An 18,519-nucleotide genomic window follows, 5' to 3' on the forward strand; every position below is an offset into this window, starting at 1 on the left:
AGGGGGAGATTTAAAAAAAGAACGCGCGCGCATCAGCGCAGGAAAAACAGCGGATTGTAAGTGCGTTTGTACGAGCTTTCCCCCCCCCCCCCCACGCACAAAACCCTTATTACATCCCCTTTATGCAGGAGAAACGCGCGTCCATCCACGCACAAACCCACGGCAGCTTCAGCGCACCTTCTTACATCGGCCCCAACGTGAGGTATTTTAGTTTAAGGAAAAGGCTCTGGCAGAAGACTTTACAACTTTAAATGGAAAAGATTTTTCTTGTGGTGCTCACAAGTTAATCAGGACCCCCTTTAATTGACCTGCTCCCCTCTTAAGCCTATCTGATTTGGGATGAAAAGCTAAGCGAGAGCTCATCTTAATGCTATAGAAGTTGAGGAAGTCCTATTTCCCAGCAACCTGTACTGTAGCCAGATTTGAGAAAGGCCTAACCCCGGGGAGCGGGTCAGCGCCACTGCTGGGTTTTCAGGATGTCCACATTGCTCAGGGATTTGCAGTGCACTGCCGTCATGGGATGCAGGTCTGTCATGCATGTTTGTTGGGGGAGACCTGGCCTGTTTGTGGTTTTCAGGGACTGGAGTTGGCCACCCCCGGCCTAAAGCATTTTAAAGCTCCAGCTACAGTCCTCCTACTTCTTGGGACACATAGTTCTGGCTCAGCTCATTAGGAGTGGGAGTGGGGCTGAATAGTTAGAGCAGGGGGGGCTATGAAGCAGGAAAGCCACTCCTTGAGGTTTTAGGCAAATCACTTCAGCCTCCACTGCCTCAGGTTTAAATTTAGACTTTGAGCCCTTTGGGGACAGAGAAAAGAGCTACAGTACCTGAATGTAATGCGCTCTGAAGGGCTTAAAAACCAGAAATGTAAAGCAAAGCGCCTGCTCCTTGCACATCGTCAGCTTCTTGTTGTCTGGCAGAGGAGAATGAATGGACCTGATTAATCCACCAAGGCTTTTTCCCCATAGCCACAAAACGGGAGAAAAGCCTTAGTGAATCTTGCCCTCTATTTGCAGAAGCACATGGCACAGTGCTCGCCAGGAGCACAGAGAAAGAGCAGGTCCAAGATCTTCAGCTTTTTCACACGTTCACCGCTGCGCGTCTGTGGCTCTTCCTTGCTTGGGTGCGTTTGGCTCGTTGGATCAACCACCATTAGCCAGTTGCTGTCCCTAAAACTAAAGCAATGAGTGCCCCCTGTGAGCTGACAGGATCGGGCAATCTCAGCGCGAGAAGCACAGAGCCAGGCCTAATGACCTCCTGCAGAGAGAGAGAGAGCGGAGCGGTTTCTTCCTCGTACTCTAAGTCGATCCCACCTGAGGTAAAACCCCAAATTCAGGCAGGGTGGGAGCATAGAGGCGCTTCTGGAAATGCCAACGCCTGGCACACAGCGCAGGTGCCAGCCTTCCAACAGGCACAGAAGAAGCAGGACTAATTGAGAAAATTTTTTAATTTCATTCAAAATACATTATATAAATAATTCTAATGTTTTATAATCTTGATTAAAGACATTTGGATAACATGGGGGAGGGGGTAAGACATATTAAAATAGAACTATAGCTGTTGTATAAAATTATATATATCTATATACATTGTATTTTTATATAATCACAGTACTGCCATGTGCAAAATGTGTACTTAAGCTATGTAGTTATGTAAGGAAAGATTTACTCGGCCCTGCCAGCGCACGAGTGTTAGAGAGCACAGATATAACCATCTGTGAAACAGTAATGCTTTAAGGAAAGATGTACAGTTATTGTTTGCTGACAGACAATTTGTTTCCGAACAGGCTCTACCCTGCTCCCAGTCACCCACACGATCCGCACCGCCCCAGTTACAGCTGCTGCATTAGCCTGGCAGACGTTCTCTCTGCCATTTTTTGCTGGCACGGATGGGAAAGTGAAAGCAGATCGAGAGACTCAGAAGTGTCTGCCCTGCCGCTGCCACCCCCTAACAGAGGGCGAGGAGCTATCCAGTAATGGGAAGCGCGTAAACCTCAATTCACTAAGGCTTTGCTCCTGTTCTGAGTCGATGGGAAAAGTTCTTAGCAAATCAGGCCCTAACCGTACGGGCAGAAAGGGGAAAAAAAAAAAAGATCAGTTCAACTTGAAAATGGATGAAATGCAGCCTGGAGGTAGAAGTGACTTTGCCGTGCAGATATTTCTAATCTAAGCAGTGTCCAAAACATACGCAGTTCTGTTCCGAGATGGTCTCCCGCTACCCAAAGTGTGCAAAGTGTATTTCACTGCTATTCGCCTCAAGTAACTGTTTCACACGTGCTGGTGCCCAAATCAGAGCCGGTCTTCTGTGCTGACTTCAAGTTTTCTCTGTGGGAGAAAAGGTCCCAAAGCAGCTTTATGAGCAGCAGGCGAATCCGTTGAAGGCGAGGATAGGCCAGACGCTGTGGCAAGTCCTCCTGGGGTTCGGAAGAAGTTTTCCTGAACAGGTCGTAAGACTTTGGGGGTCACTGGTGCATTAGGCTGTTTGAAACAGAGAAGAATGTGTTCAGATACAGACAGGGACGGTAACAAGTGAATGGATTATGTCCTCTCTCAGTATGAAGGGATCCGTAGGAAAATGGCACCAAGACCAGAAATCAGGCCTTTTCTACAGTCCCTCAAAGCACTCGATACTCAGCCTAGAGGTGGCAAAGCCTTTAAGTCTGCCAGGAACAGCTTAGTTAGCAACACCATCCTATTGCACTGCAAACACTTGGCTTAGGATTCTTAGATTTTCTTCTAACATAAAATGAAATCAGCAGTTACTGAATGAACTGAGGCATTGCAGGGAGATTAAAGCCCTGCATTCCAGTCAAGACTGCTCAGAATCCAACTGAATGCTCCGTTTAGTTTGCCTTAAAGCCACTCAACACAAAATGAGACCATTTCAAGAAATAAGCTTTTGATCAGCAGCTAAATGTGCAAGGGGTGCACTAGGAGGCCAGTATGACCTCAATGTGTCAAGGTTGCTAATGTTCTTTTGACCTTCAGTCTCAATACTGCTATTTCTTTTCATCAAACTTAAACAATTCTCATCCTAATAAAAGCTGAAAGTAAGAACGCGCTCACAGTAAATGCTAACGGAGAGAGTCTTACCTGCTGTAATGCAGCCCCGGGAACCGGCTGTCCCGGGAATTGCTTGTGCCTAGGCTCTGGGGAGACATGCGCTTGTTGCAAATCTTCCAATAAGCAGCCATCACCTTCTATTCTTGGAGGCAAGGACACGGGTTCAGGGCAGCCCGAGACCTGCACCCGAGGGGAGAGGAGGCCTAAATTCTGCAGTGTAAAATTTAAGATTGCAGGGCTGGGAGCAGGAACAGAAGGTGGGCCTGCACTGCTTAATACAGGTAAAGCTGCAAATGAACCTGGGGAAAGCATCAGGTTCAAGGGGGCCATGTGGAGAGGAGGCAGGCTCAGAGCCGAGAGATCAGATGCCGGGACTGGAAGGAGCCCTAAAAAGAAAAACAGAAAGCAAAAAAACTATTTTCAAACCCATGAGCAATGAAATAAGCTACAGAAGCCCAAGGTTCTTCTTCCCTGTGTTCCCTCACCTGCAAGAGGCAGGCGGCTACTCCAGAGTCAGGCACCCTCTATCCAAAGAGCTAGAGTGACCTCCTGTGGCTGAGCCCAGGATACAGGTTAGTGGGCTCTTATGAGCATGAATTTACTACCCAGGCTTCCAGTGACTTGGCTTCTCCTCCGAGAGGGCTGTGAATACCAGATCAGACCAAAACAAGAATCAACCACAAATTCCTCATATACCAAAAGAGATCACCCACCTGTAATAGGTGAACCGAAGACTTTATGTTCTGGGGACAAGTCTGCTTTCCCTTGACCAGGAACACTAAGCTCATTGCCAAGAGATGCAAGATGGCTCAGAGGAATAAGATACCCCGACGGAAGGAACAGCTGAAAAAGAAAGGGCAAATTATTGACATCGGTCAGCAGCTGAACTCATTTTGCTTTGAATGGGATAAGGCTTAGTTTGTGTATTAAAATGACTGTTTTGGTTAAGAACATAAGAAATTGCCATACTGGGACAGACTGAGGGTCCATCAAGCCCAGCTCCTGGCTCCTACAGTGGCCAATCCAGGTTACAAGTACCCAAACATTAAATAAATCCCATGCTACTGATGCTGATGATAAGAAGTGGCTATTCCCTAAGTCGACTTGAATAGTTTTAGGTCTTCTCCCCTAGGATTTAGGGGCTGGCTTAAAAAAAAAAAAAAATTTTAAATGTCACCTTGGGAGATGACATTTTCAAAAGCTACATGGAATCACACTATCTTTACTATACTAAAACTGAGGAGGAGAAAAAACGACCAGTTAGAAACCAAATTACACTGGAAAAAACTGGGGCCCTTAACTATTGGTTTGCTGTCCAGTTCTCAGCAAAGCATTGCTTTGCAAAAATGATGCCGAGCTTGCAGTTTGAGGAAGCCTTTAGATCTCAGATCTTTGCAAGTGTCTCTCAAACTCCTGTTTCAAAGCATGCAACTATCCTACAGGGTCTTCAGGTGGTTAAAGGCAAGCACACACCAAAAGCTACTTACTCCAGGGAAGTCCTCAGCCTTTGCAGCCTTTGCGCTGGCATCTTCTGGGGCTTGAGATCTCTTAAGGCGTTTCTCTGGCATGGAATCTCGCTCCACCATCGGTGCCAAGCTCGTAGGATCTCTTTCTGCCACACTGCCTCCTCCCGTTTCACAGGCCGTCACTCCACAGCTGGCTTTAAGGGCATTCTTAGCGCCGGCCCCATCAGCACAGAGCACAGAGTGGGCTTCAGGGCTTGGGCTTTGCCTAGCCCCAGCTCGTGCTTGAGAAGGATGTAAATAGACCACATATGGAGTACCAGAATGGGAATATGGTAATATTACAGGGACTGCTTGGGCAAGCTCAGGGTGAGCCAAAGGGGGCGAGGATCGAGGGGATAGCGGACTGTTGGAGTCCGATTCTGTAACCGATGATGGAGGAGAACTTGCCTGACAAGGCAGAGTAGATTTTGATAGCTGCAAATTCATTTTCCTTTTCAACTGCCTGAAAAAATGAAGATGTTAAAGCCAAAATCTACACCACTAATTTTTGAAACTGCCGAAAATCAAACATTCAATACTTTAAGATAATGATACTATGAAAGTTTACGCATGCACAGAAAATCGGTGGAAGGCCAGACCATCAAATTACCATCAATAAAGAAAGGAATGGTCAAGGTTGCACTGTCCAAACTTATAATAGTTCAAACATATGTTTTATTGGATCTCACTGCATTTTATCACCCACATGAACGGGCCTCTGACACGGACTGAGTTTCGATTTAACTTTGTCGGGAGGGAGCTCAGATCAAGGCTTTGATGCCTACAGAAAATCCCGATGCAGTTAAATCGAAACACAGTCCAAAGGTTCTACGAGCTTAGCGATAAGGGTCCGTTCGGTGCCGGCAGATTGCATCATCCATGTATTAATTTAGCCTTCCTTGTCGAAGACCAGAACCAAGCAAATTCAAGTTCTGAAAACTAGCTTGGACTCACGGACCCTGCAAACATTTCATTTATAAGGGAGGATGATCCTCTAACCATCTTCCCTGCACGGTTTCATCACTACCCCAGCAGGTGACGAGGTAACTTACTGCGACTGTTCTTGTAACTGCACTTTGCAAATCGCTGCGAGCTGGGCCATTTTGCTGGGAAAATGTTGAAGACCGATGTCGCTATCTGCTTGACAAAAAAAAATAAAAATGCACAAGACAAAATAAAATGCAAAGCAAATAAAGAAAAACTGGTTCCTTACCTGCTAATTTTCATTCCTGTAATACTATAAAGATCAGTCCAGACAAATGGGTTTTGCATCCCTACCAACAGATTGAGGCAGAGAACAGAAACTTTGAAGCACTGCTACATCCGAGAGTGGCACCTGCAGCCCCTCAGTACTGACCTGTACCCAAGCCAGAGAGTAAAAACCAATCCCACACAGGGTTTGAAACCCCTGAATTGCAAACTCTCATACTTCCAGAAAACTCAATAGCAATAATTAAGAAAACATTTCTGATATAAGTTGAATAAACACCATGAGGAAAGGTCTCTGGACCGATCTGTGGTATTACAGGAACGAAAATTAGCAGGTAAGAACCAAAAGTTTCATTTCCTGTTCATACCCAGATCAGTCCGGACAAGTGGGATGTACCCAAGCCCCCAAGACCCGCTCGGAGAACACTTTCACCAAAGGGCACGTCATCTGGCGCCCGAATGTCTAAACGGTAATGCTTGGTGAAAGCATGAAGCGAACACCACACCGCAGCCCTACATACCTCCTGCGGAGACACCAACTGACTCTCCGCCCAAGAAGCCGCCTATGCTCTTGTAGAATGCGCTCTTAGGCCTGTCGGAATTTCACGACCCTTACAAATAAATGCTGAGCAAATGGTTTCCTTCAGCCAACGAGACAAGGTAGCTTTAGAAGCCTTCTTTCCCTTTCTCGTACCACTGAACACAAACAGGTGATCCGATTGTCGAAAGCTGTTAGTGACCTTCAGATAGCACAATAAAATCTGACGCACATTCAGAAGATGTAGATTTCTCTCGTGTAGAGACTCTTTAGACCACTCTGGAAACGCCGGAAGTTCAACTGACTGAATCACGTGAAAAGAAGAAACCACCTTCGGCAAGAAAGGGTGACATTGCATACGGCTCCCTCTATCATTAGCAATACACACAAAAAAAAAAAGTAAGTGTCCCTACGCAACAGTGACTGCAGCTCCAAAATCTGCCTACCTGAACAAATAGCCACTAGAAAAGCTGTCTTCAAGGTCAAATCCTTCAAAGACACCCATCCCGATGGCTCAAAGGGTGCCTCACAGAGCACCCACAAATAAGATGAGGTTCCAGTCAGGACATATTTTCTGATCCGGAGGTCATAAATGCTTAACCCCTCTTAGGAAACGAACCACATCGGGATAAGAGGCAAAAGACGTCCCCCGCACCTTGCCTCTAAAGCAACACAAAGCGAATTGGACAAACCCTACTGTAAAATATGAGGAGCATCCACAGACAGAGATCCAGTCACTGTTGAAAATACCAGGAATCAAACATCTTCCAGACCCCGACATACACCATAAACGTAGCCGGTATCCTAGCTCGAAGTAAACATGTAGATTACTGGTTCCAAATAACCTTTCAGCCGCAGTTGTTGCCTTTCAAAAGCCCAAGCCGCGAGACAAAAGTGATCCTCCCGATCTAAAAATATTGATCTTTGACGCAGCAACCCTGATAGATGAGCCAACCTGAGAGGCCCATTTTTTGCCAGATGCACCAGATCCACGAATCATGGCCAATGAGGCCACTCTGGCACCACCAGCACTTTTCCTGGATGCAACTCTATGCACCTCAGCACTCAATTGATAAAAGACCTAGGAGGGAACAAATACAGAAGAACCCCCATCAGTCATGAACACACAATGCCGCCTTGGCATTGCAACACGTTGCCATGAGGTCCACCTGAGGAACACCCCACCTGGCACTTACATGATCCCAGGCTTCCAGAGACAACTCCCATTCCCTCGGATCTAGTTGTTGTCTGCTGAGTAAGTCCGCTTGCACATTGTCCACTCCCACGATGTGAAATGCTGCTAGGCCCTCCAGATGACATTCCACTCACACAAACAGATGTTGAGTATCCAGAGCCACAGCACGACACCTCGTACCTCATTAGTGACTGATGTATGCCATAGTCGTCGCATTGTCCGAGAAAGCTCGAACCATCCGACCTCTGAACCAGGTCAGAAAGATATCCAGAGGCCAGCGGACCACCCTCGTCTCGAGAAGATTTGATAGACCAGGTTGCCTCCGTTGTTGACCAAAGACCTTGGGCAGACCGTCCCAGGCACACCGTCCCCCAATGCTTGAGGCTGGGTGGTGATCACCACAGACGCCAATCTGGGGCCTCCAGAGCCACTCCCTTTTCCAGGTTGCGCCGAGAGAGCCACCACAAAAGACGGGATCTAGATATGCTCAGAAAAGCATAAGGGCATCTGATACTCCTCTGACATCGGATTCCACTTGGACAACAGACCCTTTTGCAAAGGTCCATGGCACCAAATCCAATGTGGAAGTCATGGAACCCAAAACCTGCAAATGATCCCAGACCTTTAGCACTGGCAGGTAAAACAGATGCATCATTTGCACCTGTAACTTCAATGACCTGTCCGCTGTCAGGAGCACCCTGCCCTTCTGGGTATTGAAACAAGCTCCAAGATACTACAACGACTGGGTAGGAACCAGATGACTCTTTGTTACATTTATGACCCAACCCAGCGAATTCAAGGTGTCCACCCCCCGCTGGATGGACCAAGTGCACTCCTCCTCCTCCATCTTTGCCTGTATAAGCCAATCGTCCAGATATGGATGGACCAAAATCCCCTCTCGTCTCAAGGTTGCCACCACCACTACCATCACCTTTGTGAAGGTGCAGGGTGCCGTAGCCAGCCCAAAGGGGAGAGCTCGAAACTGGAAGTGCTGCCTCAGCACCATGAACTATAGAAACTTCTGATGGCCCTTTCGAATGGGAATATGGAGGGATGCCTCAGTCAGATCCAATGACGCCAAGAACTCTCCTCCGTGGACCGCTGCTATTACCATGTGTAATGGTTCCATGCAAAAACACGGAACCTCCAAGGCTTCATTTACCTTTTGCAAGTTCAGGATGGGATGGAAGTTGCCCTCCTTCTTTGGCACTACAAAATAAATGGGAGTACCTCGCCTGTCCCTGTTCGCCCAGCAGCACTGGAACTATTGTTTCCAAGCTTGGCAACCTTTGCAGAGTCCCCCTTACTGCCTTCTGTTTTCCTTGAAGAACAGTGAGACTCTAGAAAGGCCTCCTTGACTGGGCGTGAACATTCTAAAAGACATAACAGTCTTTTTACCACCTTCAAAACCCACTGGTCCGAGGTAATCTTGACCCACTCCTCATAAAAACAGTACAATCTGCCGCTTACTGCTTCCTCTGGAGGCGTGTGGAGCCTTGATCTCATTGTGTGCCCTTTCCGGCTCTGGTGGTCCCCTGACCAATGCCATCCCTGGAGGATCTACAGGCACCCCAAAAGGACTGCTGCCTTCCCGAAGACTGCTTCATCCTTGCCTGAACGAAACCTTTGCAAGTCCCAAAAACGAGACAGAGGGAAACACATTCTTATTGTACTTATCCTCAGGTAAACTATTTCTTTTGGATTTGCCCAAAGACTTCACTAACTGATCCAAGTCCTCCCCAAACAGAAGCTTCCATAGCTGAGATTTAGACCACATGTCCACCAACCAATTGCGCAACCACAAACGTCTGCGTGCCACCACTGCTGCAACCATATGCACCAAATCATACAGTGCATCTGCTACATAGGTCACTCCAGCCTCCAATTTTGCCAACTGCAGAGGACAGAGCGCTCCAGTCGCAGCCTGTTATTGCGCCTTCTGAACCCAGCACAAACTTGCACGCTGCATCATACTGCCGCACACTGAGGTATGAGCTGTCACCTCAAATGAATCTCCAGCTTGCGGTCCTGCACATCAGCTGAACCCACAACTGGAATTGTGGTCTTCTTGGCCACTGCAGACACCGCCTCATCCATCTTCAGCGCCCTCAAAATGCTCCATGGTCTCCTCCAAAGGATAAAGCTTCACCATCACCTTCCCGACTTTCAAACCCACTTTCAGGACAATCAGCTTCTGAATCTTCTTGGGCAACAGGAAGGCACTAGGTGGACCTCGCAGCCCATCCAGGACCAGATTCACCCCTTCATTATCCAACTCATCCTGAGCCATCCTAAGCCCAATAAGGGGATGCAACTCCTTCTTAAACAGGCAGACTACCCGAGGGTCAGACCCCTCCGCCATTGGAACCTCATCCAGATCAGTGTCATCCTTGGTAGGATCAGGATAAGCATTCGGACTTCCATTCAGATCCATCCCCTGCGGAGATACGGGAACCTCCTGCATATGATACGAATCATCCACGAACCTGGGGTCGCTCTCAGCTCCCGCGCGAGCCAGCCCCAGACGTCTCAGAAGATCCCCATAACCTCCCTTCGTCTCTTGAGAGGGACATCGGATTGTCTTTCTCTGGGCTTTTTCCCTCCTGCTCCCTTCCTTGCCAGGAAGGTCTATGCAAAAGGAGACAAACTCCAGGGAAAATCCCTCTGGATCCTCAGCCCTCTGAGGAAAACTTTCATCCGAGTCCCCCTCCCCCAGACTGCAGGTTTCCACCTCTTCCCCCTGCTGAAGACAGAAATACTGAGGGACTGCAGGTGGCACTCTCCAACATGTAGCAGAGCCTCAATTTTTGTTCTCTGCCTCCATCTGCTGATAGGGATGCAAAACCCACTTGTCTGGCCTGATCTGGGTATGAACAAGAAAGCAGGTTTAAGAGCCACAAAAGAAACCATCAACGATTCTCACATTTATTGCACTGCACTTTTAGCCAGAGCAAAATCAACACAAACTTTTAAGTTCATATAAGAGTAAAGATGCTCAGTGCATCCACAAAATAAACCAGAAGGTCAATAGTCAAACAAATTATCTGGCCAGGAGCAGGTAGGACTGTACTGCAATCCTGACTAGGATTTGGAAGGGTCCAGGAGGGGACTGAATGTTGTGGAGGGAACTGGGGGGAGGCTGACCTCTTGTAGCTGTGACCCCCATTATTTTTGCAATTGTGGAGGTTTTTTCCCCCCTAAAGTCAGACCCCAGATGATGGAGTCATTTTTTGTTACTTTTGCTGAGGACGTATATAGAGGGTAGGCCGTATGGATTCATCCAGACACAGACGAGTTTGAAGGCCACAGGCCAACCTCTGCGTGAACTCCTGTTTACTGTCTTGCACTGTGAAATGCTTACAAACAGGCAAGAGTCTGTTTATTTAGTTATTCCACTAGGACTATGAGGAGAAAGCAGTTGTTAACGTATACTAAAGCCTGAGAGAAAGTGAAGGCCACACAGCTGTGCCTGAAACTTGATAATAAATCAGAGGGAGGATCATCACTGCGTTCACAAACATTTTAGGTGTATAAGGAGAAATAGCTCTGGACATGATGGTACGAGGCTGAACTTTTGGAAACATGTAAGCTTTTTACATCTATGCAGCAATCGTTATCATCGACCATTACTACTTCTGCGTAATCTGATTTTATTTGTTCTATCCTATTGCTCAAATAAACTCAGTTTCCTAAATACCTGTAACTGTGTGTGTGGCTCTGTGTTGAAAATTAGCTCCTCCCAGTAACTGTGTGTGTTTATTTGGGATAAACCCCTCAGGCAGCCCCCAGTGTAGACCTCAGCGAGGTTAGCTCCCCCCAGGTCAGAATGTCAGTGTGCACCGTCTGAACCCATAACAGACCACACGTGATTTAAAATATTTTGGGGAGGGGATAGGTGGGGGGAGGCTGGGGAAATCAGGCCTGCATGCTTGAAGAGTATAAAAAAAAAAAAAAAAAAAAAAAAAAACCACAACCCCAAAAAAGCTAGCTGGTTAAGAATCAAAATTATCCAGCTTCATGCAACCTGAGAACTTTCTCTAGGGCTCCTCAGAGCAGTCCTATTTATCCTTCTAACTTAGCTGCACACCACCGCTCTGCCCTGGCATGGGCTCCAGATAAAACACTTTGAATATGGACCGCACAAATTGTATGCAATCATTTGCCTATTTTCAGAGCAGGGATGATGAATGAGGAAGGAAGCAGAGTTCCATGAAACGTAACAGCAAACAAGAAATTTAAAAAAAGTCTCAAGCACTCTGATTTCTTTCAGTGGTGCTAGAGTTTAATATGTACCAGGACCTAATGCTCAGACCATGGACTAGCAGCGCTTGCAGCAAGATGTGGAATCCTAAACTTTCACCGAGGTCCACCGTTTAAACCCTAAAACCACAGCACGTATTTCAGGTAACGTACGTTCGCTTGTCTTCGCAGGGCTGGTGGGAGCAGAGTTGATTTTCCTACGGTCGCCCTCAATCCGCTTTGCCAGTTTGACTAGGGATGGGTGACGAGTAAAGCTTTGTTTTCCACTGGCAGGAAAAAGCTTTTTAGCACAGTGCTCTTTAGGTGTTTTCAGTTCTGCAGCACTAACTGGGAGGGAGGTAAGGCCAGCAGCAGCATTTGTATCTGCAACAGAAGAGAGAGCGTCCATAAAAATTAGAGACAGCCCCACGCACAACAGGATGCCAACAGGAGTTTCACACACACGTCTATAAGTGGAATCATTTGTTCTAATATTTCCAGTTTGGGAGATTCAGTCCATAACGCAAACTGGATGCTACAGGCAGTAAGGATTATTTCTACAAAACTGAGGTTAAAACAAAGCTGCTGGACCTGGGCAAGGCAGATGCTCTGCTTTCTGACTTTAATCTTCACTTCTGAGTGGAGCGTGCATTCCCCCCCTCCCTCCAACTTTCTCCAGGTCCCTTTTGCACCCTAAATCTCCATGCATCGGTCAGTCACTTGCTTCTCCTACCTCGAGACTGAGCCTCGCTAGTTCATAGCTCTGATGGTGCAGTCCTTGCTCAGCGCTGACGAATGGCCTATGCAGTGGAAATCCTCATGAGGATTTGTGCTTTTGACACAGCAGTTTCTTAATTTTGTAATTCCACTTCTAAATCAGAACCAAAGCTGGGATCTGGTGCCCATGAAGCTTCAATTCACATCTGCCCCACCCACCCCCCTCCCCAAATAAACCTACTCAGGTCATGGGTTCTGGATTTGAGCAACGATCGGGCTCCCTCTCCCCCAGGGGCTGTGATTGCTACCTCCACAGCATCTCCAGTGCAGAAGAGCCGACTCGGGGATCAGACACTGTTTGTCTAGCAGTGCTGGCCCAGAATGTGCCGTTTTGTAAACGCGAATAAAATAAATAAATAAATACATCAATCTACACTTTTCAGGTCATTACCATCTGGAAACTCATCCGGGCCTGTCCATTTGAAAGCTGGCTTTCGCCCCTTCTCTTCTGTGACATGGACTTTCTTGATCAGTTGAAGACTACTGAGAACATTTGCTATGTCATACAGCCTCCTTATTTTAGCTACAAAAAACAAACATTTTTCTGTTACTATGATTGATAAGACACAAAGCAGCATTTAATAACATGAGCAAGCAGAGTAAGGGTAGAGGTGAATTGTTTTTCCCCCCATTGCTGTGTCGGGGGTTTAGGTGCCATTAGGCCTCCCTGATTGTCTGGAGCTAGACGCCCGCCAGCCGGGTCACCGATGCAGGAAGATCAGGCTGCCTAGGAAAGGCCACTGCTTCAGCAGTCAGAGGAAACAGGTTGCTTTAGACAGAACGCCGCGTTTGGTGCTTCTGTAAACAGCAGCTGACGAACTGTTTATTTGGATTGCGTTTGTAGGGGGAATACCAGAAATCAGTTTGCTTCAAATGCAGCTGCCAAGTTACCCAGTCCAGGAGGAAGATCTTAGGCAAGCTTGATGCATTCTGGGCCCCGCAGCGCAGGGAGAGGTGGAGGGACTACAGATACCACATACTCCTCGTGCAAGGCCAAAACCAGGAGGAGCCCCGATCTCTCCCCTACAAATGGGAAACTTGGGCAAATGTGGAAGGGAAAAAAAAAAAAGAGAGTCTAAAACTTACTTTTAAACTTGCTTTTATCCACATCTTCTATATTGTCTTCTCCAATTAAGATTTTAGCAGCCACCTCAAGGCTCACAATTTGAGGCTTTGATACAAGGAAGAGCATGACAAACTTCTGACTCATGACTCGCAGAGATTTTTCCTTTCTGCTATTTACGGAAGCTGTGGGGGGGGAGAAGAAAGCCAGCGATTAAAAACCTAGATGTGGCCCCCCCGGCGGAGCTGGATAGTGGGGGAGGCTTGCTAATTGTACAATAAAAGGTTGACGGCATCTCAGCCCAGGAGAGGCCAATTTTGAATGAGGTATAGACCTAGAAGGACATTTCTAGGCATAAAAGCAGCAGATGGCTTGCAATTCCCAGCATGGCTGGGCTGCTCAGGTTAACCTCGCTTTCAGCCAGCACCTCAGGACCGCCTGAGGATCGGCAGGGGCTGTCACCGCCTGGGCCCCAGCCTGACAGACAGGTGGATCCAAGCAGGAGGCTCGCCAGGCCACAGGGCCAGCCCCAAGCAGCTTCCAGATTATTCAGTTCTTAAAAGATGATTAGAAGGAAAGGGACAAAGCACTCGTGTACAAAGTTAATTGGATTCTAATTCTTACAATAGCTTAAAGCTTCCCTCTTGAAACAGACAGCAGCTTGAAATGAAGTTACCGCAAACTGTTTCCCTCCTGGAGCCGGGATGCATCCTAGCTTGGAAAATACATGTGCCCAGCTAACCCTGGTATACTTAACCAGCATGCACATGTGCAAGTCACACCCTCTTCCCTTTACAGAGCCACCCCCACATAAATTAGCTTTCTAGCAGCCTGTGCTGCAGTTACTGTATGCATATACGGGCCCTAAAACACAAGAGGGGAGAGGCGGCAGAAAAATCACTTACATGCAAATTACTGTAAAACTGAGGCTGAGGATCCCAGAAACGTCTGCTAAAATGCAGTTCAGAAAAAAAAAAAAAGCAAGCCAGTACCTGCTCTAAACTCCATGCCAGGGAGCTCAACAAAGCATAGATCACCATGGCCCTCAAGCAGCGGGCAGTGCGCAGCAGCCTCCCGACTCTTCTCTCTCTTCTTCATCTCCATTATTTGTTCTGCGTATCTGTTCTCCTCGCCAACCCTTCTCAGCGTGCCAAACGTTTCGCTGAGGTTATGGCGCCCGTGCCACGTGTACCTGTTCTTGGCGAGGCGGCTCACCATGTGCAAGCTTTCCAGCACATTCACAATGTCATAAATGCGTCGGCGCTCGACACCTGCAAAGCAGAGCCGGTTTTAGAGGCAAGCATGCGAGCCACTGCTCAAAAAGCAGCCGGGCACAAACTCGAGACTCGGACATGAACAGGGGCAGGGAACGCCAGCTTTTAGGTGTGTGCTGCTTGGCGCATGCTCAGACTTACTCAGCTCTTCTGCTACTTCATCAAGGCAGATATCATTATTCACAGCAGGGTTCGGATAGTTAGGATACCGGGCTAAGAATTTACGGCACAATAATCCTAAACTTTTCTCTTTACGACTTGGCTGTATTTTTTCACCTTCGTCGCCAGATAACACTTCCTGCAGGGGAAAACAAGAATGGAAATTATGCCTCAGATCTCGACAGAGTTCCCAAATCTGCCCTGGGGAATCAGATTTTCAGGATATCTGCAACAAGTACACAGTGAGAGAGGTTTGGGAGCCAGTGTACTAAAGTGATACATTAAACAGCTGCCACTCCTGAAGAACGACGAGAAAATTAAGTTTTGCTACATGCAAACAGCCATTAGCACAAACTAGAAAAAAAACAAGTTATATAACCACAGTTTTAAAACAATATTATAACTAGTTAACATGCCAATACATTATCTTATTCTTGTAATTCCATGAAGCTGCCTTGTTCAATTTGGATGGCCAATCAAGACAAGATTTTTGAAACATAGATGAGACCTGTCAAAGCTGTTAAACTGCGGTTACTGTGCAGTTAAATAATTGGTAGTCAACTAGTGGATTTCATTTTTTTTTCAGTCACACAGATTGGGTACTTGCCAGGTACTTGTGACTTGGATTGATCACTGTTGGAGACAGGATACTGGGCTTGATGGACCCTTGGTCTGAGTCGCTATGGCATCTCATGTTCAGATCGGTAGAAGATCATTTGACTAGGCAAAACTAGGAATTCTAAGATCTACAGCTATGGTGAGCAATTCCAGTCCTCAAGATCCATAAAGTGGTCTGGTTTTCAGGATAGTCAGTGAATATACACATCTGCATGCAATCACTCCACTGTATGCAAATATATCTCATGCATATTTATTGGCTGTACCCCAAATCCCTGTGGCCCTCAAGAACTGGATCTATACCATTTATTCCAATTGCATCCACTACAAAAAAAAAAATCCCCAAAGCCTTGGGAAGACATTTTAAATAGCAGGCTCGCTGCATGCATCTCAGTTACAATGTTCTAAGAAGTTTCAGGTCTCAGTTTATAAGGGTGTGAGGCAGGAACCCAGAGAGCATGACTGCTAGCAGGCAACTCCTATTGGCACAGAACAGAAAAGATCTCTTTCAGCTTCATTCATCTCGAGATATGAGATCCCCTTGAAGAGGTGGGGCTGGGCCCTCTTACTTCTCCCTACATGCATGAGGATTAAAACAAAATTAAAGCCACTGGATGTCTCTCTTACTTCTACGATACAAAGTGCACAACATACATGTGAAATCTCTCTAGCCTCCAGGATCTCACTTCCATTGCCAGACAGTTCCAGTTGCTGTTCTCTGTTTCTGATCTCAGGACTAGCAGCACTGATCAGCATTTTTAGGTTAGCTGTTGGGGTCCAGGGCTCCCCAGGCATCTCTTTAGGCTTCGTTGGGGTCGTCAAAGGCCCAACATCAAGCTGGATTTCTCCCAGCACTGAAGATGAGGTAGATAACTGCTTTAATGGTGTTTGTAATGTTCTTTTATGTGGCTCAAAAAATACATTTTCCTAGAAAAACAAAAGGAAAAAAATGATGTCAATGTATAAAGTTTACAGTGTTCTTTTTCTATATCAAAAGAAAAAAAAATTTAAGAAAAATCAAACATCTGCAGGAGACAGAGTAAGACTGAGTGACTGTGGGTGGTACCTTGGTATATATGCCAGGGTTGTTTGAAAAAAAACTTCTGTCTCCATCTGCTGGAGGGGAGGCAAAACCCAGGTGTCTGGACTGATCCGGGTACGTACAGGGAAACAAAATTATCTTACATGTAACACCCCTCAAACCGTAGCTTCCTCCCACAGATACATTGGGAGAGATTTTTAAAAAGAACGCGTGCGCACACACACGGGCATGCAATTTTATAAAATCCCAGTCTGCGCGCCCAAGGGAGGGTATAATTTAGCAAATTTGCACGGCAGCGCATCCTCGGGCTTCCCCAGTTCCCTCCCAGTCCGCTCCAATTAAGGAGCAGACTAGGGGAAGGGAGGTTGAGCTAGGGAAGTTCCCTCCCACCCTCCCCTCCCCTTAGCCCTTCCCCATTCTTTAAACTCACATTTTGCTCCTGCAATGGAGCAGGAGCAAGTTGCGCACTCCGGCACAGCGGCAAATGGCCCCTGTACCGGGCGCCTCTAGCCCTGCCCCGGCTCTTGTGCACGTAACCTGTCTTTTACGTGCGCGTGCCATTAAAAATCCGGCTTTTTACATGCAAGATCTTTGCACAAATTTATAAAAAACTGGAAATCACACAAGAACTTTCCCTTTGCAAACTGCCAGGGGTGTAAGGTACCCAGCAATATTTGCATCTGCTTTTTCTGTGGGCACATTTTCCAGGGGAAATAACCCATGATTTAGGTGCATGGTTTTCCTCTCTTAACCTAGACACCCCAGGAGTGCCTCCACCTAATGTTGTGCAACCCTTCAGATACTTTTAGCCAGGTTAAGGGTGGGAAATATCCATAGTCCTTTTACCCAGGAATACAGCTTTTAAGAATTGCCCTCACTATAATGTAAAAGGAGAAAAAGAACCTTGGCTAGAATGATTTCTCTAGAAGATGGATGAAAAGAGTACATAAAACAGATCTATTGTGAGCAGGGGTGGTCTACATTATGGTGCTACACTTACAGCAAAGTTTATTAGAAACTATTTTTCAACTTTCTTCTACATTTCAGTATTATCCAGTCTTTCACTTATTTTCTTAAATATCCCTAGGGATCTCCATTTCCAGTTTTTCTTTTATTTTTCCTAAGAATTTATAACAAAAAAAAATAAAAATCAGTGTAAAAAAATTATAGTATACGGAAAAAAAGTTAATGGAAAAAGTTTTTTTTTAATTACAGTGAAATCCCCCAGGGAAAATGAGGCTCCCGAAAATTAGCCCCCCTATTTCAAACGGACCACCTTAAATTCACTGTAGGCACTGAATAATTATGACCCCTAACAAAGTTAATAAAGGCTTTTGCAGCAAGGCGTTTTACGAACAGTACAGTAGATTATAAATGGGCTCAATAAAACGTAATAATCCAAAGCAAATGGAATTTTATCCACAGCAGTATAACTCCCTCCAAAAAGTAACGTCTGCATTCTTAAACATGGACAGCATTTATAAGTAAATATTTATATATAAATACCTTCTCCTTCGTAGCCATTATTTCATCACGGTAAATGTATTGATTCTGCACTGCAGCACGTTTACAACTGTATTGCAAAACTTTTACTGAAATTCTTGTAGGTTGGGACTGTCGCTTTACGTCCAATACATTTTCAGATGTAGCCTTTAAAAAAAAAAAAAGTGCACAGCTAAGAAAAAGTTACTTTATAATGTATTAAATTTTAATCGCTCACTAAAAGCCTTCAAACTTTGCAGCTAAGTAAAGTAACCTAATCCCCCGCTCAGATGTGATCTGACTGTAAATTACATCCCAGCACCCTCATTAGAGGAACCCGCTAAAACTCGTCCAACT

General features: G+C 46.2%; 1 protein-coding gene across 1 annotated transcript; it reads right to left on the reverse strand.

Annotated features, from left to right (window-relative positions):
* Nucleotides 1-1,434: 1,434 nt before the first annotated feature.
* E2F8 (E2F transcription factor 8) lies at nt 1,435-18,317 on the reverse strand. The gene is made up of 12 exons (XM_029582553.1): nt 18,187-18,317; nt 16,293-16,565; nt 15,003-15,159; nt 14,580-14,858; nt 13,611-13,772; nt 12,916-13,047; nt 11,922-12,131; nt 5,619-5,703; nt 4,549-5,029; nt 3,775-3,904; nt 3,092-3,447; nt 1,435-2,476 (listed from the first exon to the last, which is right to left on the reverse strand). Exons 1-12 carry the CDS (start codon nt 18,202-18,204, stop codon nt 2,288-2,290), a joined length of 2,472 nt encoding a protein of 823 aa, XP_029438413.1. The 5' UTR covers nt 18,205-18,317; the 3' UTR covers nt 1,435-2,287.
* Between the last annotated feature and the right edge of the window lie 202 nt (nt 18,318-18,519).

Source organism: Rhinatrema bivittatum, chromosome 17 (genome assembly GCF_901001135.1).
Source record: "Rhinatrema bivittatum chromosome 17, aRhiBiv1.1, whole genome shotgun sequence".
Classification (NCBI taxonomy): domain Eukaryota; kingdom Metazoa; phylum Chordata; class Amphibia; order Gymnophiona; family Rhinatrematidae; genus Rhinatrema; species Rhinatrema bivittatum.